This window comes from Coloeus monedula, assembly GCF_965178545.1.
Source record: "Coloeus monedula genome assembly, chromosome: 1".
NCBI classification, from domain to species: domain Eukaryota; kingdom Metazoa; phylum Chordata; class Aves; order Passeriformes; family Corvidae; genus Coloeus; species Coloeus monedula.
In genome coordinates, this window is record NC_138781.1 from 6,004,156 (window position 1) to 6,031,163 (window position 27,008).

The following is a 27,008-nucleotide window of genomic DNA, read 5'->3' on the forward strand; positions in this document are numbered from 1 at the left end:
AAGACAGAAATTTTAGGGAACAACCATTCCCCAAACTCAGGAAGCACATTTTCCTTTCTCACATTATCAAGTTCACAACAAATCTGCCACTCACTTCAAATACAGACCTTAGAAAACAAAAGGGAACCTCTCAAATCCTTAAGGAGACAAACTCACGACTGACAAGGGCTGCTTCGTGTTTTTACGCACCGTGCTTCATGTCTGCAGCTTCTGATTTAGGATAATTTGAGATGACACCAGCCAATTGACTCATGCAGGATTCGCAGAGCCTGAGTGCATTATGAACATCCCACAGAGAAGCTGCTTCGATTTTGGATGGAATACACAATTAAGTTGAGCAGTTTTTAAAGTACGCCCTTGGACATCACCTTCAGGAGAGCTACAGGAAGTTAATCAAAATCGGCATTTATCACTTTTTAGCCTGCTCTTGTAATCCCGGGTGCGTGGTCATGCCGAGTTTCCGCAGCAGCCTGTACCGCAGAGGTGGCTGCCTGAGCCAGAAGCTATACTTAAGGCACTGTAGTATATCTAAATGAAGAGCTCCAACTTTATATAGCTTATAAATTACAGGATCCACATTTCATTTGGCTTTTCCTGTCAGTGTTAACTCTAAGTTGTGTAATCAAACACCAAAACACCCCCATATATACAAGCAAAACGTGCAACTGTTACCACTGACAAATCAGAGTAGGCAATTTAAGAGTTAATCCTGGAGCAGTGTCCTCAAATAACCCTACGGTGGCTTGATATTACAGCTGAACATGCTGCCTCTAGTGCTTCCAGCTACTGCTATCAAATGCTCTGTAGCAACTTTCCCTGCTGTAGCCACTATTGCAGTCACTAACACCGAAATGCAATTAAAGCTGGCATTTCCAGCCCCATCCCAGTCCCCTGGGAGCTGCAACCTTTCCTCCTCGCAGCATTGCCGCACCCTGGCAGAGCCAACTGCGGCCCTGGCGAGGGAAGAGCTGTGGAAGTCATCTTGGCACTTACAAGGGACTCGGGAAAATGTTAACCTTACGTATCAGCTGGCTCCCGAACCGCTCAATTTTCCTGTTAAATCTCAGGCTTTCCCATGTTGCGGACACAGCTGATTGTGTAAACCAAATTACAGCACACGACAGTGGTAATTTCTCCATTCCTCCTCTGTTGACATTTACACGGGCAATTTATCGCCTGCTAAAATTACCACTTCCCCGTCCAATCCCAGAGGGATCCCTGCTCGGGGCGGAACGCTGCTGTGCGAGCAGATGCCATCTTTCCGACACCAACAGCAATGCCTCAGCTCCATTTTACAGTGCAAACCTCCTAATATTCAAACAACTCATGTTTTCAAACCCCATAACTACGTTTTGCCGTAACAATTCTTTTTATTATTTACAGGTCCATATTGAAGGTACTGCTTTTTCTGCCCTTCTTGCTTTTCAGGAAAGGTGGAGGGGGGAGAGACATTTTTAAGCTTAATACAACCACCTGGAAGCCTTTCCACACAAAACGAACCCTGACAGATCATTTTGTTCCATCACAGGATTTTTTTCTGATACCTGCATGCTGCAGTCAGTCCGTGACTACTTCTGCCTGCAGCATGGTCTGCTCTACACCCACCCACACAAAACAAGTTGATTTATTTATCTGGGGAAGAAAACCGGTTAAGACCCCTATTATTAACTGGATTTCCCCCTCAGAGCTATAAACTTCCCAGGAGAGCATTTTCAGATGACCAGTCCAAACGTGTAGAATTCAGAAAGAGAATTCCAGTTTCTGCAAGTACGTCTGTAAAACCAGCAGCACAACTCATACGAACAGCAGAAACCAGGCTGAGATAATGACCTAAGACTGAAGTGGCTGATCCAAACACCACCTCCCTGCTTATCTTAAATCTATCAGTTCAATATAATACAGAGAATCCCAGTAATAAGGTACTTTACAAGATGATCTAAGAAACCTCTTCTTTCATACAGGCACTTGTGGTCTGAATTTGCATATTTGCTCTATAAACAGAGAAAGAATGAAACTGAGCACAAAGCATTTTTGATGACTACTACGCTGCTTTTTAGAGTGGCGGTTACTCTGAAAAGATTCCGAAAATCTTAGTCCTGCTTGATTTATTTCTAAGCAAATCCATTATTTCCAATTATATTTGTGATATATTAAATTATAACCACAATACAAGTATGAAGATTCTTTTCAGTGAAGGCAGTAACTTTAGAAAATGTTATGCTTCATCATGCATAAAACAGACTTCCTCCAGAACCAAATGTCAAGTAGCTGGTTCACTCTGGTCACTTCCCAACTAACAGTAATGGAAGTCAAGTTCCTCTGCTGTGAAGCTATTCAGATCTTGGGATGAAATCCATCTGATTTCTACTCAGAACCTTGCTGAGACAAGCACACTTACATAATGGAATTTAACTTTCTTAGACCAATTTAAGCCTGAGCAAAACGCAACAGAGACATTCTTGCGCGATTTTGTCTCACGTCATGCCACGACCTGCATGCTATATCCACAGATAATCGGTCTTCATCACCAAAAAACAACTCCTGAAGCTCCTGGCAAATACTCTGTCTGCATCTCAGAAAGTATGCCTGCCTGGGAACTCACGAGGCTTCCACTGTGATCTTTCCCATCAGCAAAGAATAAGAGTTTCACGTATGAAAGGCTTGACGGTGGTGTTGAAAGATAGAGGGAGTGTATTCAAACAAGCAGACTCCTGAATTTTCTATTCCAAGAACTATTATACCACAATACCACTCCCAACCTCTAGTTTACCTGACAACAGCACTGGGATAAGATTAAAATTTAATGTAAGTAAAATAAACAAGGGCTTAGCACGAAGCCAGTACAATTTTCAGACCCTGTTTCACAAATCGCCGTGGAGGACGTGCCCACCCTTCCCTGTACATGCTTGTAACCTGAGAGACCCACAGCATCATTGAATCATCAGCAGTAGGGAACAGCTCAGTGCCTGAAATACATCATCAAAACCTGGCTATTTCAGCACCTGAGAGATACACAGGAATAAGAGCTCCCCATTTTCTGACAGCTTCATCTCAAACACTGTACTTACAGGGGGAGCACCCAACTTCTCACAGCAGGTCACCTAAGAATTCAGGCCAACCTATAAAAAAAACTGCAAGCATTTTACAACTCACCAGACTTAGCTTCCCTCATTCCAGGGTCAAGATTAATGTTAATAGCAAAACAATGCTGTTCCCTAATTACAAAAGGAAATGTAGAAAGCATTTCCTTCCAGTCCTTCAGATGCTGGAATTATTTCCCACTTTAATGAGCATTACTTCTATACAATGCAGCATTTCCTCCAAAACAAATGTACTTCCTTTTCTACCACCCAACCACTTGTCCTAAAACAAGATTATATTCTTTCTTACCCAGGGCTCAAGTGATATTCTTGCCATCATAATACAAAGCAAGACTTAATCAAAAGTTTCCCTGAAGCCAAACTAAATCCCCATCCTACTGCATTTTAGGAGGCGTATTTGGGGAAGTACTCAGCCTAAATCTCACAGTTTAACCTTCCTGCTTTTCTGACAGCTTTACAAGATGGAAGTACGACCTCAATGGCCCATTTCTACTGCTTGAACTTCTACCTAACTATTTGCCTAGAAATTTAATGACAATGAAAGGCAAATTCCAGTAAACCAGATTTTTCCCCCCCTCTTAATTCTCTGTTCATACAGCTTTTGCTCTCCTAATAAAACTGGCGTTGTCCCATCAAGCCCAATTCCACACTAGTCTCAGAAAACTTAAGCTGAGGAAGTTCAGCAGTGGACTTTAACAGTTAGGTAACTTTTTGCCCATCCCTTCCATGAGTGCTATTCCTCACATCACCAACCAAACTAACATTATACTATTTCTCTGTTTTTCCTCAACTGGTCCTACACCCTTCTAACGTCTGATTTTTTGACTGCTTCTTGTCAATGTCAACAGATGAGGGACCAAAGCTCAACAGTAAACCCAGTCCCCATCACAGACTTCCAAAGGACAGAATTTCAAGCATTCTCCCTTCCCACTCACACTCCCCATTGCTTGCTCCCACCAGTGCTCAAAGAAGAAAGAAAACATAACACACAAGACAATGAACAGACTGCAACAAGTGATGCCATACAGACTGCACAAACTGATCAGTCTACTACTCACAGTTCTGTTTAAGGACTGGACGAATTCATCATCCTTTTTACACCAATCTGGCTGCAGTTATGCACAAAGTCCAAGAAACAGCTCCCCTTATTTTTTTTTTTAATATTTAAAAAAGCTTTTTTAAAGGGTTCTTTTTGCTGTGTGCCATGTAAGACAAATTACTGATACAGCCATTACTTTAATGTATAAACCCCTTTTATATCAGAGTAGTATCTCTCCGTAGCATCTTTTTTTTTCCCCCCAACCACACATTATCTTCCACATTGATCTATGCTTTTAAGTTTGATCGATTAGCACCGGCTGTACTACAGCCTGGTACCCTCTGCTTCAAGAACCCGAATGCTGAAACATCTGAAACCGTTCTCCATCAAAGACAGTGAATGCGGGAGAAAGGATCACACCTTTTGTATGGAACAAAACCCTCTATCAGCTGCTATAGACTCGTGCTGGACGCTTCCAGGAAGTTCGTCCCAGTGGATGAGCCCGTGCTGGATTGTCCCAGCAGCGCCGTGCTGGGGACAGCCCGGAGCCGACGCGACCCCTCGGGAACAGCGGCTGCGCTGCTGCTACCGCACCAACACCTCCAAGGGGGCAAAACCAGGCCGGACACAGGCAACAGATCCACCTGGCTTCCCCAGCGTTTCAAACTGGCTCTAAATCACAGAATCACCGAGGTTGGAAAAGAGCTCTGAGGCCACCGAGGTCGACCCAGGACCCAACACCACCGTGTCACCGACGGCACCGAGTGCCACGTCCAGTCTTTGCTTACACTCCTCCAGGGACGGTGACTCCACCACCTCCCTCAGCTGCCCATTCCAGTGTCTGATCACCCTTTCTGGGAAGAAATTCCTCCTGATGGTCAACCTAAACCTCCCCTGGTGCAGCTTAAGACCATGTCCTCTTGTCCTAACGCTGGCTGCCTGGGAGCAGAGCCCGACCCGCACCTGGCTGCACCCTCCTGTCAGGGACTTGTGGAGAGCGACGAGGCCTCCCCTGAGCATCCTTTTCTCCGGGCTGAGCCGCTCCTCACAGGACACGCGCTCCAGACCCTTCCTCAGCTCCGCTGCCCTTCTCCGGGCTCGCTCCACAGGGAGCGCCGGATGAAGCTGGACCCCAGCATCCCTGAGCCGACGGGGCAGGAACCCTCTCCCCAACTCTTCCGATCCCGCTTTTCCAGGCTGCGTTCAGGGCGGGCGGGGGGGGGGTGAAACTTCCTATTAAGGGCACGGCAGCCGCGGGCCCGCAGCTCTGCGGCGCCGCCATGGCGGGGCCCTCCCTCGCTCCCTCCCTCGGGCCGCGGCTGCGCGCTCGGGGCGGCGGGAAGCGCCGCTGCCTCCGCTGCACCTGCCGCCGCCGCGGGGGAGGGTGATGCGGCGGCACCCGGGGCACCCCGCCCGCACCCCCGCCGCGACACCCGCGCCGCGCTCACCCACGCTCCGGTAGCCCAGGATCGCGATCTTGCGGGACTTGGACGGCGGCATCTTCTCCCCCGCCCGGCCCCGAACCACATCAAGGGCGGCGGCGGCTGCGGCTGCGGAAGGCGGCGGCGGGAGGCTCTGCGGGCGCGGGGCGCGGCGCCAGCGACATGCGGGGGGCGCGGGGGGAGCGGCGGCGGCCGGAGCGCGCTCGGGACGCGCGGCGCTGGCAGCGGCGGGGCCGCACCACGTGACCGCCGCCGCCGCGCGCCGGCCCCGCGCACGCACCTGCGCGTCACAGGAAAAAACTCTCTGCGTCACCCCCGCCCGGCGCGCGCCCCCCTCCCGCCCGCCGATTGGTCGGCGCGGCGGCGGCGGCGGGCGGGGATTGGCCGGGGCGCGGCAACGGCCGCGTTCGAAGGGGAGGGGGCGGGGCCGGGCGGGCAAGGGCGAGCGGGGACGCGGGAGGAGGGGAGGAGGCGCGCGCCAAGGGCTCGCGCGCGTGCGCGCGCGGCGTGCGGCGGTTGGTGCGTCCCGCGCGCGCTGCCCGCGGCCGGCCCCGGCCCTTCCCCAGTCCCTGCCCCTGTCTCCGTCCCGTCCCCAGTCCCCGTCACCTTGTTCATCCCCGTCACCTTGTTCATCCCCGTCACCTTGTTCATCCCCGTCCCGGTCCCCATCCCCATCCTCATCTCTGTCCCCGTCCCAGGGTTCTCCGCGGGCAGTGGGATCTGCCCCTCTCGCCTCCCTGGGGCCCTCAGGCTGCAGGGTCACGGCCCGTCCCGGGAAGGGCCGCTCGGCCGGGCTGTGGCGCTTGTTTGAATTGATCTCGGTGCCTCTTCATAGCGTTCGCCGTGCGCACCGATGATTTATGGAGAAACGTCGGGTCCCAGCGTCGATAAAGTGCTGGGAATTGCATGGAAGGGAAGGCGGGGAGGCGTCTGGGGGCATCGAAATGAGATTCAAGCCGTGGAGACTTCTCCGCTTTGAAAAGAGAGCTGCATGTACTGCTGGTGACTGTTAACACCTAATGGATGCAGAATTTAAGGGAGAAAGACATGAAGAACAGGAAAGTTGTACTTTCCCCCTCTGCTACTGATTTTGAACACCTTGGGTTAATAGTCTGCCCTTTCCACATTTTTTTGAAAAATGAGTGTTAGTTAGAAGTAATTTTTTTCAATGTGCATCTTATCTTTTTGGGGAACACTGATACCTAACACGCGACTATGGCAGGGTACAAATAAACCAACCTAACAGCTGAGTGATGTTAAGTGACATGGACTGGCTTCTCCCTGATCTCACCCATCAATTCCCACATATTCATCTAACCTAGTGAGAGGGCGGGGAACTAAAGCTAAAGAAAGCCATTTGTACACAAAAGTGATTCGCTTCTGGAGGAGCAGACAGGTTTTTAGGAGATAGCTGCATTTTTTGGGATAGTCTAATTATACCCTTCATCTTCTGGATTATGGGGTTTTACAGGACAAGTGCTGGTGTATATATATAACAGCAGGAATAACAGCCTTCAGTGCATAGGTACATGATGGAAGGATAGTCATTTCATGAGGAAACATGGGGTTTTGTACTTTCTCAGTGATGGCTGTGGTGATATAACTCTGCGTGCTCATTTTCTGTGTCCAGCTTCTCTTTTCCCCTCACTACAGCGCAGATTCCCACCTCATCACAGCCCTCGAGCATTGCCCCGCAGGGACTTGGGGGGCCTGCAGAAAAGCAGCAGCCTGTGGAAGTCCAGCCTTTGTAAACAGGGATCCTGTTCAAAGCTCTCCAAGAGGTGCAGAGGGACAGCCCTGCCTGATGTACAGCACCATATTCCTCTTTGTCTTGTGTCTTTTAAAAAAAGACAATTGTTTACGAAGGACATGAGGATTGCAGTAGCCGTAAACCTGCAGAAGCAACCCTTGGAGCTGTGCCATCATCTTTACATTTGCTCCCTCTGGAACCATGCCATGGTCCAAAATTTGGGCTTTTTACTGAACCAGAAGACTGAGAGGACTGAGAGAAGAATTACCTTCCAATGATATACGTAGATTTGGAAAAATAGCTGATGTTTGTGGTAGTTATGCCTTCAACTTCCATCTCCTTATAGCTCTAATTACTTGCCTGTTGTATTTTGGCGCTGGGCTTTTTACTCTGGTGAAACCTAATCTGTATTTTCAGAAAATATATCTGTACCCCTCCACATGCTCAGAGTGGTGAGCATCAGCATTTTTTCCACTTGTGGGAGTTTCTGGTTTTGTTCCCTCCACTTCTTTTGATTAGGTCTTTTCCCTTACTTTTTCTTATCCCACTCACCTTTTGGACCCATGTCTATTTATTTATCTGGTTTCTGTTAATTTGCCCCTGGCTCTGTGCTTGTCTAGGGGGTTTCAGTGCTGCAGGGTTTCCATCCCCCGCCCCCTTTTATTGCCTCAAATTGTAATGGAGTTGTCTCACCTTAGGATGTTTGTCAGCAGGAACACAGAACTCATCCTTTCTGGGCATGGGTTTGTTTTGAAGAAAAACCCTAAACTTCCTCTTCTTCCATGGTTTCTTTGGAAAGAATTGGCTAATAATACTTACTCCAGCAGGATCACATCAGTGCTTCATTTTATCTTGGCTGGGACACTTGGAATACAGGCAGATACGGAGCTTTCAGGGAAGTTTGTTGTTTTTCCATGCTCTAGGGCTGGCTGACACTACGGATGGCCTTTGGCAGCACTCTGGGACACTGGTACTCAAGCGGCAGTAGCTTAAGCAGAGATGAGAGGATCTGGACTGTGGTAAGGCTGTCATTGCATTTCTCCTGCCCAGGTGAAATCTAAACACTTCCTAGAGTGCTTTAAGCAGAGGGACAGCACACCTGTGGCTGTGGGTGTCTAATCCAGGCATTGTCTGAACTCTTACTGTTTGTGTGTTTAGGGCTGAACAGCCTCCCACACCAAGTACCCCTTTGCTGAAATTCTCTCCCTTAGAAGAATCCAGGCGTGATGCTCAGGTTGTGTTTTCCCAGGGCAGCATTCCATAGCATCAGTAGCATGAGGAATTAGGGCTCTGCCTGTACATTCCCTGCTCCTGCTGCAGCCTCCTTATGTCTACACTGCAAATTGTGAGCTACAAAGGAGTTCAGAGAACTCTGGGACAAGCGCCATACCCTGTGTGCCTCTGCCCTGGCTGTGCCCCAGGCCTTTTCCCTGTCTCCCTCTGCCAGATACTCCCTCAAATCACATGCAGCCTTGGGATCAGTTCAGATGATCAATGACATTAATGTTATTGTAAATGAGATAACAGCATGGTCAAAGAATGCAACGCATCAGATGTGGTTCTGAAAGGGGATACCAAAGGGGAAAACTGCAAGCAGCGGTGGAGTGAGTGTCTGTGGGGAGATCAGGATGTTGAGGGAGGCTGGACAAATGGAGCATGACTCTTCTTATGTTGCCTGTATCTACTTTTCCCTGATGGAGGAAAAACCATAATAGATTTCATGTAGTAAAGGTAACTCAACAGCCAAGTAATTTATGCTAATCCAGTACGTGCAAACCCACAGGCAGCCAGCTTCTCACATCCCAAACACAGAACAGCTCTGACTTGTACCTTCAACTCCTGCAGCAGCAATTACCAGCACAATTACCTGCTCTGTCCTTCAGCAAAGCGGGACCTTCCCGAGCAGTGTTTTGAAGTGTGTCCAGTGTTTGCACCGGGCATGCTTCCACAGGCACAGCACAGCCTTAGCTGCCCACAGAGGTTACAAAGTACATTCAGTTCAGCCGTGCACTTGTTTCTGCTCCCTCCTGCCTTTTCACAGTGACTGTATTTTGCAATATTCAGATAGAAACGCTGGCAAAATGTTAGCAGAAGCAAATTAAGGGACTAATTCAGTTCAGAGGGGCTGCTGACACCACAGGTTGGTGCCCTACAGGTCCTGCTGTACAGCTGGCAGGGACACACGTTCCATAGGGTTTTTTCTGAAGGACTGAGTTTGATGTGTGAGTACAGGTCACCTCCTGCCAATTCACTTCAGTGGGAACAGGTCTGACTGCAACCACCAGAAAACAAATGAGTACCAAGAAAGTGACTTTCAAAACCACATTTAAATTAAGACCTAAAGTGAAGAGTAAAGAGCAGTGTCTGCAGAACATTCTTTTTGCATAAATGCATTATGTGAGTACAAGGATAGCATTAAATTACTCGGAATGGCATTTTCCTCTGGAAATTACCCTTAAGTGTTCAATATGGGTGAAAGTTCCCAGAAACTTTAGAAGTGAACTGGTTCCTTCTGAAGCTGCCTGGAGAGCTCAGTGGGAGCAGTTACAGGGCCTGCTGTGAGACAGGATTAAGCATGTGTAGTTTCACTTCTAGTTGGACCAAAACTGAAAAACTCCAGCTTATGCTATGCTTCCTCTAGAAATGGCAAGGAGTGTTCTCCATGTGGAGTCTTGGAACTGCTTCAGTCAGATTCCTCCTGTCTGCCATGAGGACAAGAGCTCAGACCCTGGAAATCAAAGGCTTGTTCTTTCTGTTTACTCCAACATTCCCAGCACAACAGTATCCCTTAGTAAAAGATGAATAGGCCTTGGATACACAACAGTTAGACTTCAGTTCCTAGCAAACAGCAAATACTGTCTGATCTTGGAGCTTTTACCTAAAGGATTCCAGAAGTAAAACAGGAAAATGTTTTTCATCAATGTCAGCAAAGGGTGATTTTGCCTTAGTTCAGAGCATCTCTAGGTACTGAAAAATACTGAGGGCTGAAGTCTACAAAGAAACATTTTCTTATACCTAAGCAGCTAAAAATATCCAGAGTAGGTAAAAGCCCTTCCAAGACAAAGAAGCCCTTCAGAATAATTTATCTTTCACAGACATCTATTGCTGGGCAAGGAAATGCACAGGAAAGCAAAGGCATCAATCACATGTTATTACAGTCCTGCTGGTTAAAATAGAACCCATTTCTTCACCTGCACTACCGAAGAGGCTTTCAGGAGTCACAGGGGACATTTACTGACACCTCCATCTGCAGCATGGTCCCGTCTGTGGCAAGAAAAGGAGCTTCTGGAGCTGTTGCTGTGGTCTCAGATCTATAGGTACTGCTTGCTGCCTGTCCAGATGGGACAATACACAAGAACTGGAGTCTAATGACATTTTATTAATTCTTTTTCATGGCTGAGGCCTCTAATGAGCTACATGAAGAGCCCTAGACTGAAGCTTTAGTTACACTGTCCCTTTAATCTGGAACATGCGGCAGCGCTGCTGAGTCACCCCTCCTCTCTCCACCCTCATTTACTTACTCCTGTCCCTCCCTTATGCTGGAACACGCATTTTTCTAGCTCTGTAGAAAACTGATCTGTATTAAAAATGACATGATTTCTTTAGCTTTGTTTACTGCATCAGCACTGGCACTCGTGCCAGCACAAGCAGAGTGCATTTTGATGGCACTGCTGTTTATTCGTGCTGGTGGGGTCACACCACGGTTCTGCCACTCACAAATGCGGAGTTCAGAGCTGAATTCCAGAAAGAAAGGGTGAAAATTCTCTAAACACAGTTTTGTACCACTGAGGAGGCTGTTCTCCATAATTTTGCTAGTCCTGTGTCCACAACATTTTAACGGCAGTTGTAATAATGTGAAAATGAGAAGTCTGTACGTGGTTATCTGAAAACTGCAAATTCATTCTGGCTTTCTGCACACTGCTGCATGCAGGCAGGCACACAGCATCTGCATGGAACAGGGACAGAAGAATTTGTGCTATAAAATATATATTAAAAAAGTTATCAGTGGTTCAACCCTTATCTTTAAAAATACCTTGACCAGAGGGCTGAAGAATGTGCTCATGCAGGCAAGTGATAGAGAGATCTCACAATGCTTTTGGGCAACTCCCTGCCATCCCATGTCCCAGAGGAAGCTGCAGTGCCCTGTGCTGGAACAGAACCCTGGCTTTCACAAAGCTACACCTACGTGGTTTGTGTGGCATTTACAGGTAGCACTGCTGCCCACTTACCCTTAATCAGAGTTACCTACCACAAATTCTCCCCTCCACACACCCTGCAAAGAACGAGAGCCACTATTTTTAGTTTCAATCATTTCATCTCCCACACAGAGATAACCAGAGCTGGGCTGGTGTCAGCTCTGATGGCAGCAATGAGCACCAGACCCTGAGGTTGTTGCTGTTAGGACAAAGCAGCTGCTCCAATTCAACACCATCAGGAACTGCAGGGAACAGAGTCAATATTTACCCAGTCAGAAAAGGTGCTGGAGAAGACTTGACAATATTTTTCACAACATAAGAAAGTGGGAGAATGTCTAAGTGAACAGTTTCCATCATGTACTACAGGAATATTTTTGGTCATGAAAGATACCTGTAAGAAAAAAGTTTTCACACATTTAGTTAAAAATTTAAATTCTTGTAGAAAGGGGAAGAGTTCTGAAGAAAGTTTTTCATTACTATTATTACTATTATTACTATTACATTTACATTTTATAAGCAAACTGAAAACTGTTCACCTTTAACTCCATGTTTATAAATGAAAAAATAATGTAGCCCTTTCCTGCATTATTCCACTTCAGTATTCAGGCTGGAAACACAGTACAGAAGTCCTGCCTGCAGTATTTCATTAGCATAAGCCACCTTTAAAGTCAAATAAAAATAAGAATGCTCCTATTCCTGGTTTGCACTAATCCCAATGCACGTACATCCATAAATGCGAAAGAACTTGGCACGAACTGCTAAAACCAAACTGATGTTGTAGGGTTTAATTTCTTCCATCTACAAGAATCTACAATTATAAAAGTCTCATCTTCAAACTTTACAGTACATTTACATTAGCAAATACCCCATGGCTTTCCTCACTCCTCCGCTTCTGTACAAATCATATACAATAAAAAGTTTCAGGTTTTCATTGTACAAACATCATTTTACACTTTAATACAGGTGAAAATATTGTCCTCTGGCACCTCGTTTCCTCCATGGTGCCTGTGTATGACAGTACAGAGCACTTTCAATCCATGCTTCCAAAATCTTCAGCTCAAGTAACAGAGACTGGTGAACAGGCCACAGCTTCTGCAACTGCAAAGTTTTAAATAATGAGAAAAATCTCCCACTTGTTTGTATAACAATCAACAGTTTATTAATGGATATGGTGAAATTTTAGCTATCCACCAAAGATGTGTAAAAAATTGTCATGAAAGTAAAAATAAATAAAGCTGTTTTTAAATCAGTCTCATTTTACATTTCAGTTCAGAATGCAACATTGAACACAAAACTGTCATTGAAGTTTTAAAGAAGTCTAGCGATACCCAAATTACAGCTTTTATGACAAATCTAATGAGAACTGAAACTGATTTGGTTTTAGGTTTAAAGACTTTCACATTCAAATACAGTGTCTCGTTTAGCACAACACTTCCTTTGACAGTGATGGGCAACAGTGATGACATATTGCTGTATTTTGACATAAGGCACTATGATATGAATATGCCATACACTTGCCTTATGTCACATATATCCATTGCTGACCAGTGACTTCTGTCAAATACAAAATGAAAAAGTTTCAGAATACAGTGCATTTTAATGAAGGACATCATGTGAAGTCTTCCAGCAAATGTTTTGAAGACATTTTGAAATACGAGCCTACATTTTAACATAAGCTTTTGTCATGCTGCTTTTTTTTTGCGACATCACTGGGGGGAAGAGACTCGTCATCCATCACTAAGTCCCAAAACACATTCTCAACCATCCTGCTCTGTTCGATTGCAGTCACTGCTCTTGAGACAAACGACCCAGAAACTTTGTTCAAGTTCTCCTACACACGTGTACATTCACAGCAGTCATTCGCTCTCGTTCTCCTTTTGTTTGGCACCTGGGAACAGAAGAGGAAAGCAGCTGTGATTTCCTTGGGCACACAGAACTGGAAAAGCTCATTCCAACTGCTGCAACTTTCCCTGGTGGCGTAACCAGAATCTGAGTACTGGATGCAACATCTATAAAGAATAAACTGCAGGACTGCTAAATGCCAATGTGAGACAGAGCGAGGGAGGCCTCGAGACCAGCGTTGCTCTAACTTCATTGCTAAATCTAAGTAACCCTTCTGGGAAGTTACTCCAAGTGCCTTTGAAGATTCTCCTCAGCACAAAAAAAAATTAGTTTAAAAACTCCCAACTAAAAACCCACAGCCCAAACCTGTCCCTCAGCCTAGAGCCAAGCTTAATCATCATAATAGCCCCAAAAGTAAGTCCTGCTTGAGCACAAACTATGTGAGAATTCAGTTTAACTACACTGTGTTGATGGACCCATTTTTCCTGGCTCAGAGGCAGATTTTGCTTACAGCAGGGATCTGAGAGACCTGTCCAGCAGGACTGTGCAGCATCTCATCTCTTCTCCAGGTACTTAAACATGCTGGGCAATGACTGAACCCTATGGTGAGCTTGGTTTCAGCATCCAACTCTACAGAGCAAGAATCTCTTGCCAGAAACCTGGAGTTGCTACTTGTAATGTATAATCAAACACTGAAAGATTCATTAAATACATTCAGTTTTCACACCACAACTGCTAATTTTTTCCCAAACACAGGCTGGTCTTAATTCCTGCCAGTCAATAAATTTTCCTTTCCAACCTGTGAAGAGAACTGTACACATGATTTATCTGGTGTTCTTAGGAGCTAAGTCCCACTTCATAATCTACAAATCAGATTTACATCACAGACATCCTCCCTGCATGAGACAAATTCTAGTCTAAAACTGGGCAGTTGCCTGTGGAAGGAAATGCAGTCTAATGCTCAACTGCTCCCCAAAAACACCTTCCCTCATCTCTTCCAGTGACATAATCCTGCCCTCTCTGTTGCTCTAACCCCTGTCCTCAGTACCAGACTGTTCTGTGGGCAGGTTCAGTGTGCCAGGCTGACAAAACTGCAGCTTTTTTTGCTGGCTCAGTTTCCTGTTAGATCAGTGAATTACAGCAGCTCAGGGATCTCAGAGCCTGGGGCTGCCCCAGAGTGGGAGCAGGAACTGCCCTTTGCAGTAATTCAGGAGCACTTTTAGATCAGCTCAGAGTTCCAACGTAGGTGTCCACGTAATTCCAAGTACAACAAAGCTCTTGGTTGTCAGTATCCAAATGCATCTTTTCTGTCTGAACTTTGCCCCATTAGCATTAAATTCTGCTCTCCTGGGATCCTTCTATCCTCCAGTAATGGATGAAACTCCTTTCTCTGCCTGGAGAAGCACCAGCTGCCTGTCTTTATACCTCCATCTTCTTTCTCCAGGCAAGGATTCCATTTGACCCAGACCTCTGGGCTGATTTCTCATCCATGCTTTCACATAGAGCTGGGTTCCTTGCTCTGCTCTTGCTCTTCCAGGTCATTAAAAGGAACCAGATGTACTGACACAATACCTCCAGCAGTATCACCGATTACTTCTCTTCAGAACAGAAATATTACTATTTAAACAAGGTACATTTAGACTTTTTTTTTTTTTTTTGAAAGATGTATCTGGTTCTATTTGTCTGATTTTTTTTTTGAGGCAAAATGGTGATAATCCTCACAACATTTTGCCTTCCTCACAGAGCCAAAACAGGGCTTTGCTTTGAAGGCTTTGACACTGAAGTAATTGATGTGGTCAAAGCAAAGTTACAATTAAGAACATAAAGCAAGTTAAGAACTTGGGCAAAACTTAAAACCAAAACCAAACCAAACCCAATCAAAGCAACCCCCAACAACCTAGATAAAAGTAGCAGAAATAAACCTATTGCTGGATACTCTTGTTAAAAGGAACCTGATCATGTTTAGATTGATCACTAGACATTTAACTGGATCACAGCAGAGTTTTTTACTGGAAGAGTTCTGGCGAGCTGAGGTGCCATCTCTGACTTAAGTTGTGCCAACAAAAACCCCCAGCATAGCTGGACAACAGCAAGGCTCCAAGAAGAGATTTTTTAGTGGAAAACACAGCTGTACCCACACTTGGCCAGAGTACAGAAACTCAGAAGGTGGCGAAGGTGCCCTGTTGTAGATGTTGTCTATACATTCAGCTTCATCCTGTTAAAACATTAATCAAACCCTTTTTTTTCCTCTAGAAAAAAAGACATGTGAACAGCAGGGACATTCACGAAGCTTTTGCATGCCCTCCTCAGTGAACAGGAGACTGATAATTAATATTCTGTCAGCTTTCTCCTGAAATGACTTGTGCATTTAAGAACTATAACCAGTTAACAGAAGCTGAAAATCAGACATTTATCACAGTGAAATAAATGAAAGCCAGCAGGGTGTGCACACCACCAGTGCCTCATGGCAAAGCCCCGAGGGCAGATCCATACCTGCAGGTGTGAGTACCAGAGCTTGTAGGATGTCAGAGAGGGAGATGATACCCACAATGCTATCAGCTTCATTCACTACCACCAAACGATGAACCTGCCAGCAGGGAGAAGAGTCTGAGATATATTTTCTTGATTTAAAGTAGACAAAGCAAAGAAAACCAAATAAAGAAACAAACAAAACCCCTGAAGTAAAGCACTATGAAGACAAGTAGGAAAAAAACAACCCAAAATGGTTCAAAATGTCAGTAACAGCAATTCTCTCACAGCAACACAAACATGCTTGCCCTACATAAATGAAAATAGTGCATGTTTAAAAAGCACACAGCCAGCTGACATGGCAACAGAATCTGATATGAAGTGACAGGTAAGTCGAGATCTAGGTCTTGAAAATACTTCTGCTCTCAAAATGTGGCACTCACATCAAACACTTTTCTTCAAGTTACAGCCTCTGCCCAACTCAGCCTGTGATCTCCAAAAAATTAGATACAGTAATGAAGTGAGAATTCCTTCTGAAAAATACTTCCTAATTTTCTCAGCAGAGAGGCACAGCACTAAAACTTGTTGTATTTTGACATCTCTGAGTTGGTTTTAACTTTATTTTTCTCACAGGACTACACAATGAGAAGTGAGTGCCAGATTGGTTTTAAAACAATTTGTTTTAAACAATTTAAGACAGAAAAAGGATTCAATTTGTCCATGCAAATAAACACAAGGACACAACTTGGAAGAAAGATTATCAACAGTAAGACTGTATTTTCAAATAATGATCTTATCCTTACAAACCTCTTCTATGGAACATTTGACACTACAAAACTTTTGTCCTAACTGTAGGAAATTAGGTGGATACTCCTGTATCCTGAGGCTCACTGGCCTGTGCAAAGCTGTGAAAAGCCACTGCAGAACCAGAAAGTGTCTGTCCAAAGTTTAGAGCCTACTACATGTTTATTTTACCCATGTGAATTATCTCTCTTCGCTATTAAGTTGAGAGAAAATGTTTGAGGAAACTATGCTGGGGATATTTTAGACAGGTTTATTAGTTTCTGCATATGCACATGTTTAATCATTTTATTCCTCTCTCTGTGTAATGAATTCAAGAAAAATGGACAATGTAATTGTTTCATTTGTTTAATTGCCTGCAAGATCAAGCAGTTGGCTGGCAGCTAAAAATAGCTTTGTAGTAGTTTTGACGGACTCATTTTTACATGTAATCTGTGTTTCGGCTGAATGAGAGGGTAGGAGCTGTTCTTAAAACCCAAATGTCTAAAGCATCTTAAGATAGTAATAAAATAATCCAAGTTTGAAATCTGTGTATCAGCAGTGCTAAAATTACTCTGTTTCAGGAGGAAGCTCAAGCAAATGCAGAAAGTTACAAGAAAAAATTGCCTAATGGAGGTTCTAAGGGCTTGTTAACAAAGTGGAAGTTTTCCTTTTATCAATTATATGCCTGGTTACAGCCCTAAAAAATAAATAAATCTTGTAATTGATGAAGTTAAGGCATCTAAATGGAGCTGATCATACCACAGAGATGACTGAAACTGGGAGTATTGATTTTCTGCTGCAGAGAAGCCTTACAGGGGAGGAAGACCTACAAACTCATTCACCTCTGTGTGTAAGGAAGTTCCCAGGACTAACAAACAAGATAAACAGCACCAAAAGAATGGACAGCACACAGATACAAAATTTACAAGAGCAGTTAGTGAAGGCTTCCTCACAAGAATTTGCTTTATGGCCCTTTCACAGCATTTCTATGAGAGCAGTGCAGTATTCCATATGTATCAATGAATTGCACCCAATACATTTCCTGAGCCAAGCTATAAACTGGAGGTTAACAAATGATTTGTCTCCAAAATTTATGGTAGGCTTGGAAAACACTTGGGAAAGCTTTGCATTCAGTTTAGTTAATGCCAGTAAACAGAAATGCAAATAACTGAGTATTATTACAGATACACTGTATAATATTTTTGCACATCCCTGTAAGCATCTAAAATCTGAATCTAGAGAGCAGACTGAGACCTAACAGACATAATTATTAAAAAATACTTTCACCAAGTAATCAAAACAAAGAGGATAAATTTGTACTGTTTATCAGTTTCATAACACAAATTGTAACTTATTGTGCAGGGACTCACCTCAGCCTTCACTATTCTATCCACAATGGTCTCCAGTGTTTCCAGCATACTACACTTTACAACACCTTCAAAATACTGAGAGCGGTGCTGTAGGGCTTGTGTCACCGTGATATCTAAGTTATTATACGTTTTTTCAGCAGCAAGATTCTGCAAAAAAACAAACCCAGGCCACATAAGACAGCTCAGTACTTAGTCACAAAGTACTCAATAAAGTAAATAATTTGGAATCAAGTAGATAGGCATTTCTGGTCTAAGCTGAGTCCATTCCAAGCAACATATTAAACAAAGCAGATGCTCTTCAGCTTCAGATTCTGGGAACTGTCAAACACAATGATGCTGAACACCACCTGACATGCTGGGTTAATTGCTCAAACTGGTGATATGCATTAGGCCAGTGAAAATCTTTCTTTGTATCTGATCTTTGGCTTGGTGTCACTCATCCTGCTTTTGCCATGAGCAGCAAACGTAAAGGTGAAGCTCTTCAGATTTCACACCACACAGAATATACAATTTTTCTGTTGTTTGTTTTTAACAGGACAGGGGAGGACACCAACTGCTCTGAACACCACCCACTGAGTAGATGTCAGTGGCTGAGATCTAAGTGGAGAGCAAATTCACATTCTTCACCTTTCTAATTTGTGGGCTCAAACTCCCTCTCCTGGACTCAGCTGGTGCTGTCATTTGATGACCATTTGTGTGTCTGGGTGTACTTTAGTAATTACTATAAGAATAATACAAATGAAATTCCATCCCCACCACTAAAAGGAAGAGATTAAAAGAATTTGAAAGCTGACATTTTAAACTTTCATTTTAAGAACAGAACCGTGCCTGCAGTGAGGGGACTCTGTCTAGACCTGCAAAAGCTTTCTGTATGTGAGACCATAGTGGTATTTCAGCAGTGTTGGCACACCCTGGCCTACTGATTTTGCTGCTGAGACACTGAAGGAAGAACAAAGACAGAGCTTTTAAATGAAAGCACTGGACCAAGCAATAAAATTAAATTAATTTTTGGCTAAAAGATACTCGGGTCAAGTTTTTTGATTGAATTACACCAAGCACAACAAGACAGGTTTGAGATGATCACGAAGATAAAAGCAATTTTAGTTAATTCATTTAACCAGGTCCTAATGAAGGACATTGAGAAGACATAAAAAGCCTCTGCAAACTGAAGTTACCCTACACACAATAACTAGTGCAATATAAAGCTATTTCTATACATCACTCCATTCCCAGGCTTCTCCAATCAAGAACCTGAAAATGAATTCAGAACTCTCAAAATGAAAGAAATCTATCAGAAATCTATCAACTTAGCCAGCTGTATATACAGGCATAGCTTCAACCACCAAGTAAGCATGTTAGCCACATGGTTAAAGTTAAAAATCACCATCTTGGAAATTCTATGTTTATTGGAAGATCAGATTAGACACTTCAGATTACATTTTGTTTCCTTCTTTTAAAGCTGAAGATCAGGTTGAAGCAGACTGATGAAAACCTGGAAGCTCAGAGGTGATTCTCTTCTAAGAATAGAATCTTTTCCCCCCAACTTAATAAGCAAACTAGGACATATGAGGAAAATCCCAAGTAATCAATAGATGCTGTAACTCTTTCCCATGTTACTAGCTGGGAGCAAACAATTATATTCTAAGAATTGTATCTTCGTGGTGTGGGGTTTTTTTCCAGTTCCCAATACATATTTTTCCAAATAAATGATCCAACATCTCTAAAAATCCTATTAATTTTTGTTGCCTCATCACTTGAAGTGAGGAAAGATGTGAAAAACACAAGGAACCCCCTTCCTTTTGGTGTCTTTCTGAAGAAGAATGGAAAATGAAGGAAACATGTCCTGCCGCAAAATCTAATACAGTTACAAAATAAATTGAAACACTGAATGCACCAACCATGAAATTTGATTGTCTCTGACAAATCAGGTCCTTCTCTCTATAGCTACTGCCTATTCCCTGACAAGTTTTTATGGCAGAACAGGATCTTACACAGTAGAGAATCCCAAATAACAAAGACAAATGCCTAGAAATGACAGGCAAGAGCAGTGATAGCACAAAATTTTTGGTAATAAGAACAATGTTTGCAGCCAGAGATATTTATAAGCTTAAAGTATTTCCACTTGAGACTATTCTCCATTTTACTGAAGGCCTTCTAGGCAGGGTTTCAGACATCTGGATTCCTCATTAGTGCAGCTGGTTGGTGGCAACCTGGGCAGTGAAGTCTCTAGAAAATAACGTAGTTGTCAGATGCTGCAATTAGAAAGCAGGTGCGCACAGCTAGGAGGGGACAGGGATAAATATATATAAATATTTTTCAAGTTTCTGAAAGCCATGAGAATAGAAGAGTCCTTGCCCTTGGAGGCTGGTAAATCGTGGCATGAATCTGACTGTGCTGCTGGAATCCTGAGGGTAATACAGAAACAGCATCCTGGATTAGATCTAAAGCAGAAGGAATACAGATGCAAGACTGCAGTCAGAGACACAGAAGAATGGGCCAAGTGGTTTCTAGATCACTGAGAAGGTCAAGCTGTACAAAGTACTCAGACTGCACCGAGAAACCTGCATCCTCTTTGAGAACAGAGTGTGGCGTGGCAGCAGCTGGAAAAAGGAAGTCCTCACTCAAAAATAGAAACAAACAAAAAGAACAGAACAGTTCAGCTGTAAGGAACCTACAGTGATCACCTGGTCCAAGTGCCTGACACTCCAGGCAGGAGCAAAAGCTAAGGCATTTATTAAGGGCACTGTCCAAGGGCCTCTTGAGCACCGACGGCCTTGGGGCATCGACCACCTCCCAGGGAAACCTGGTCAGCGTTCAACTACCTCTTGGCAAAGAAATGCTTCCTAATGTCCCATGTAAACCCCCTGCAGTGTGGCTTTGAACCACTCCCACGTGTCCTGCCACCGGATTCCAGGGGAAGAGCTCAGCCACCGGATTCCAGGGAGAAGACCTCAGCCTCCTTTTCTCCACACCAGACAAACCCAGAGTCCTCAGATATTCCTCATAGGATATTCCTTCCAGCCCTTTCACCAGCTTTGATCCCCTCCTCTGGATTATACCCAGCCAGATCTAATTTTGGGTAACATCCAGAGCAGTAGGAGCCTGTGTGCAACTAGTACTACTACTAAGGATAACTTAAAATAAAAGTAGTAAGAAAAAAAATGATGTGCAGGGTGAGTTGGATCTCTTTCATTCAGTTTGTTAAATACAGCCCTAAGGAATAAAATAAAATTGTCATACTAACAAATTAATTTGCAAACGTTTACTACATATAAAGTATTTAATAGAATTTAAGAGATATACTTACTATTACATCAAATTTGGAATAAATATCTACAACTTTTCCTAAAAAGAAAAGAAAAACAAAACTTAACAAAGCGCTTAAAACATGAAATCCGTTTTCTTGCTTCCTGCTTTCATCTGTTATAATTACTCAGAAAGAAATGACAGGTCAAGAAGGAAAGACTGAACAAAACACCCCAAACAACCTATCAAATAATGAAATTCTTCCAAGCCCATCAACCTACACTTTGCCTAAGTATTTCTTTATATTCCCTTTCTTCCCCCATGCCTTTTATTGATTTTTTTCTTCTACTTTTTCTTGTGTTTTCCCCCCACCCCAGCATCAATCCAGGGCTCAGCACCACTTCTCTTCCCACACTTTTGTACCCACCTGACTCATCCACAACAGGTAATGCCGATATCCTTCGCTCTACAAATATATTCAAGGCTTTAATGATAGGAGTGTCTGGATGTATGAAGGCAATGTTGTGATATGTTCCTATCCCAAGTTCATCCAGATTCTTCTTCATAAAGGCAGGCTTTGGCATCTCTGACATCTAGGGGAGTCAGAAGGAATTATTTACATTTACATTCATCCATCTGCAGACTCCAACTGATGGTTACAGGTCACTGCAGTTTCCTGCTACCAGATTAATACAAAACCCAAACAAGCTCAGACCTAAGGAGTTTCTGTTCAAAGCAGCTCTAAATTAAGACAATGTAACTAAGATTTTTGCTCGTTTTTTTTTGCAGTAACACATCAGTGAAAGCTGTAGATCCTAAGCTATGTCATTCCCACTAAAACTGGAGAGAGAAGATAGAAAAGCATTAATCTGAATATTTATTCTGAACTCTTGTTGCTTGGTTTGGCCTCCTGTTCATTGCTGTGACTAACATTACTACAGAAAATAATGACAATCTCATCTCTGGAAGACAATTCATTTTTCTTTTAATGGAAACAAGCTTCTGAAGCCAAGGAGATGTTCCAGAATGGACAGCAGATTAATCCAACAGACAAGTCCTCAGTGTTTAGGTTCCTTTGAAGGACTAAAACAAAGTAAAGGTAAAATATGGGCCTTACATGAAGCTCTTATTTCCCTGTTACCAATTAAAGATACACACAGACACAATGAATATGGAAGTCCATAAAGAAATTTCTGCACTAAGACTTTAATTACTTAATTACATTCTACTGTGGGGAAAAATCAGTTAAGCACAGCATAGCTTTAAATACTTACAAAAAGCTGGAGGAACTTGAGGATTCTTTTATGGGTAAGTATATAAAGTGCATTTCCACTGACTGGATCTATAACTGGCAATCTGTGGATTTTGTTTTTGATCAACGAATATACAGCATCAAAAAGGCTGAGGAGAAAAACATTTTATTTTCTTAATGAATTCTAGCTAACAACAAGTAATGCTATGTGATATATATGCACACATTTACAAACCCACATGAAGTATATGTGGTAATTATTTGCATTATCTTTAATGTTATAAAAAACAGAAGTTGAGGGATTTCAAATTAACTTTTGCAGCTTTTTGTTTTGCAACACATCAACAACTATATGCTCATGGAAATCTAAATCCATTAAGAAAATGAGATGGAAAGTTCATTTTGTGGTATAAAGTATAGCAGAAATATTTCTTCACAAGTGTAAATTGATTTTCCAGCAAGTACTCTGCTTGCAGTATCCCTGCACTCAGAATGGGTCTTTCTGTTCAGAAACAAAAAATGAAAAACAGAGTTCTTGCACTTAATGAATCTCAATCCCAAACTTCTGTAACATGTTCTACAAAGAGCATTTTTATGACTACGTGCATATATGCAATTAACCCAAAACAATTATCTAATGATTTCACTGAATTATCACTGGGGATTGGCAAAAAAAGTCATCCTTAGGAGATCTAAAACATTCCCATGCACTGCAGACTGGGATTTAGCCACACTCCAACCTGTGCAAGTCCGCTCATCTTGCAAGTGACACTTTGTTTTTTCCCTTGGTTGTAGTAAGACCATGAAAAAGCAGCTGACCAGCAACTGCAATAAATTAGCAAGTAATAAATTTGGTAAAACTCTGATAAACACCTACTTGCTGAAGCAGGCTTCTTCCCATACACAAGCTGTGTGTTCCGAGCCCATCACGGGGATGAAATAGCCTCATTTAATGTACACAGAGCCAAGATTCCCCCACTGCTGCAGATTCCACTCCTGGACTAAGCATTTAAGTGCTGCAATCTGATTGTCACAGAACCCAAGCCCACCTCTGGATCAGGTCTGAAGCTGACTTGCTCTAACCTTTTATAAAAGTTTTACTGCATCTTCTTTGTGGCAAGGTTCCTCGTGCTGCACCTCTGACTGAAAACAATTAAAGCTCTTCTGTTGTCTGAAGGATATTCTTTGCAACCTGTCACCATTCAAAATAATTCCTCATGACTGGATGGAATGACTTTTTCAAGACTAAATGGCAATTCCACTGAGGATACAGCATATCATTACTTCAATGTAATCACTACAGCTCCCTTCACCAGCTGCCTTTGCCAGGGCACAATCCCAGTCCACAAACTGAAAGCAAGAACCAGAACTTCACCCTCCAGTTCAGCAATTAAGTAGTACTCAAGATTTAAGTGATCAACTAAGTCTCTTAAGTTATTTAGTAAATAATGACTGTTTAAAAACTATTTCTTTCAACTTCCATCAAGAAGGACAGTCATTTATATTTTAAGAAACACAGCCCCGTGACAGACCAGAACAAACCAGAGAGATACTGTCTTTCCTTTATTTAAGGAAAGTTACTTGCCTTGAAAACCACTTTAAGTTTCCAATTACTGTGACTGCTGAGAACAAGACAGCTGAAGTCCTCTAAAGTTTTTTATTTTCATGAAACAAAGATGACCTGCAGGCTAGCTTGAAGCGTCATCCTATTACCTGTTTTGCATATTTTGGAGTAATTAATTTTGATCCATGTCTAGTTTATTTACCAGAACAGTTATGCTGATAAAAGGCAAAAGTTCAATTAAAAATTCCCTTCTTTGGATAATCCAAAAAGTCATTACTCACAATAAATAAAAAGCTCTCACCCCTTCTCAATTTTATTAAAAGACAGTCCTTCATGACTGTACTGTAGTTTACAGTATAAATTGTTCCTTCTTACATAAAGAAGCCTTAAATTCAGTGTTGAGATGGCGTTAGTGTATTTCAAGTTAAGCAGAGCGAACAGCAAAATCCTACCTTGCATCTGGGGAGATGTTCACTAAAGGTTTAAAAGTCTCTTGTAAATAAAGCTCTGTGGATAAAAAATAATAAACTGTTACCACTTCACACAAAAACATTAGCTTTTTTTATGAAAGCATTTCATGAATTCATCCGTACAAAATTAAGTGGCAGATAGCAATTTACAGTTAGTTATTCTACCATTTATGCACAGTGCTCTATATTGACATTAAAAAGACATAAAATTTAAAAGCAGGACGAAGCTTGATACCAGCAGAGGTCACTGTAAACACAGCAAATAATTCTTTACTCATTCTGGTTCTGTAAGTGCCTGCTGCACAGACTACCTCCCTGTATCATTCCATGGGATACAGTCTATTTATACATGGAGCTGCCTCCCTGCATTCAGAACTTGTGTTCACACCCAGAATGTCGTATGGATTTCTGGATGCATCGTGCAGCTCGCTTGGGCACAGCTCTGTTCATTCCCACTCCACATCTGTCTCACTCCACTTGCTTTTTTCCCTTTCTTAAAGAGCCAGCTGGTATGAACCATGAATGAGGGGCAAAATGTTATACAGCCCAGATCACCAGTCCATTGCTGTTTCAGATAGAAAAATAAGGAACAGAAGCCCAAAGAGAAGCTTTTACTATTTCTGCTTTCATTAAAAAATATGTGAAGTCTACAATGAATTACAAATACACTATACTGAAAAACATCAGAACCTAGTAAATTATCAACCAAGTAGTAAATATTCTTACCCCTCCAGGTTTCTATCTTGTGCTCCTCCAATTCATAAATCTGAACCTACAATGGGTAGATGGAAGTTCAACTTGAAGTAATGTAATTTTAAATCCATCATTAACACTGTAAACATCTGAAAAATTTTATTTCATTGCCAAAAATCTAACAAGAGTAAGAACAGTCCAACACAACATTTCTTGTAACAAGAAGAAAGGGTGCAATCCTGCCCAATGCAGAACTACAATCCTGGATTTACCATTGCAGGGGACAGGAAAGCCTTTTACTGGCCTAGGTTTGCAGTCCAGTTATTTTCTGGACTCAAAGGCATCTCCTCAGTAATTTGCATCACCTTAAAACAAGCATCCAGGGTAAACCCTTGGGTGATTCCTCACACACCCACACCAGTCAAGCTTACCCCGATCACCTGACTTCTTAATGCTAACAGATTAATGTTACCTGAACACTAACAAGCAAGAACACTTCTTTAGGGAGAAACTACCTGGGTATTTCTCATCATTCAATGGTGGGTATTATCTAGCACATGAACAGCAATGTGCTTCACACTGTATGTCCTGATGCATTCAGAAAGAATGACTAAAATACTGGAAGAATTATATTTTCAGCATAATTTCATCTATCAAGATGAGAGCATTCCCAGATGGAACAGTCATTTATTTTTCTTAAGTGACTGATGCAGTCTTCTCTACGTCCAATACTGTCACTCCTCAGCTATTTCTCCTTACTGCTGCCAGTTTAAGCAGAACCCATGAATAGGACCTTACACAGTGTAAATGAGTGACAACTCATTAGGTAAAGTCTCATGGAAAAATCAGTAATATTGATGTAGAGGGTCATTACAACATGGAAACAATTTTAAAGAAGTTACCAGTGTGCAAGCACTTTTCATTTGTTCCTCCCCCTACTCCTTGTAAATCCCCAAGGAGAGAAAAAGAATTCTTTAACATGAAGAAAGGACAGTGCACCACGCTCCTAGCATCTGATGAGAATTTCACTATTAAAAAGTAACATGAGCTTTGAGAAGGCAAATACATGAGATGTCTGCTCCATCCAACTGTTCTTGAATTTTTTAGCTAGTACAACACAGTACATATGTTTTAATTGGTAGAGGGGGAATTGTGATTTGACAGGAACAAGAAAGGGATGTAAATGTTTGTATGAACATGCAAGCTAGAGAATTTCATCAACTGACTGCCAATGGGAATATCAAATTACAGTTAATTGAAGTCAACAGATCTCCAACTGATGGTGCAATTCAGCCACGTAACTAAATATTTGCATATATTTAACTAGTTTGACTTGTTTATTCTACACCATCACTCCAAGAACAGTAATTTTTTACAGCATCCAAGCCTCTGTAAGTTACCATCCAAAGCCTTAAATAATAATGACAGTCATCCTAAACCCTTCAGGTATTTCAGTCTCTGTACTGTATGGCAAATGATCAAATTATAGCTTAACATCATACTTACCATTGGAGACTTATAGTATCTATGCAGTATGTTAATGAAATCTGTAATTGTTAACATTCCTGTAACAAGCAATATATAAAAAAAAGGTCTTTAGATATATGCTTAACATACAGAACTTTCAGTTATTTTCTCAATTTATATTCACAACATATAATATAATAAATGTTAAATCCATGTAAAATATACTGGTATTGGACTACTTAACAGCAGGATTTCAAAACCACATCTATTCAACTTTCACATTGACACAGTGTTTAAGAATAAAAACACATCTGAAGTAATATT

General features: G+C 42.6%; 2 protein-coding genes across 5 annotated transcripts in view; both read right to left on the reverse strand.

The window, feature by feature from the left end:
• RHEB (Ras homolog, mTORC1 binding) overlaps positions 1-5,839 on the reverse strand; it is a 38,658-nt gene extending 32,819 nt beyond the window's left edge. The window contains exon 1 of the mRNA XM_082291163.1: positions 5,589-5,839. Coding sequence (XP_082147289.1) covers positions 5,589-5,640 — 52 coding nt within the window. The 5' untranslated portion in view covers positions 5,641-5,839. The remainder of the gene's footprint in view (positions 1-5,588) is intronic.
• A 6,587-nt stretch (positions 5,840-12,426) lies between these two features.
• PRKAG2 (protein kinase AMP-activated non-catalytic subunit gamma 2) overlaps positions 12,427-27,008 on the reverse strand; it is a gene marked incomplete at its 5' end in the record, with an annotated part of 212,643 nt that continues 198,061 nt past the window's right edge. For 2 of the 4 annotated variants that reach the window (XM_082281310.1, XM_082281311.1), the window contains 9 exons: positions 12,436-13,416; positions 15,864-15,957; positions 17,993-18,139; positions 21,300-21,337; positions 21,666-21,831; positions 22,513-22,639; positions 24,507-24,561; positions 25,251-25,296; positions 26,724-26,782. In XM_082281310.1, the coding sequence (XP_082137436.1) occupies positions 13,385-13,416; positions 15,864-15,957; positions 17,993-18,139; positions 21,300-21,337; positions 21,666-21,831; positions 22,513-22,639; positions 24,507-24,561; positions 25,251-25,296; positions 26,724-26,782 (764 nt within the window). In that variant the 3' untranslated portion in view covers positions 12,436-13,384. Of the gene's footprint in view, positions 13,417-15,863; positions 15,958-17,992; positions 18,140-21,299; positions 21,338-21,665; positions 21,832-22,512; positions 22,640-24,506; positions 24,562-25,250; positions 25,297-26,723; positions 26,783-27,008 lie in introns of all 4 variants that reach the window. The other 2 variants (XM_082281308.1, XM_082281309.1) reach the window with 2 other exon arrangements.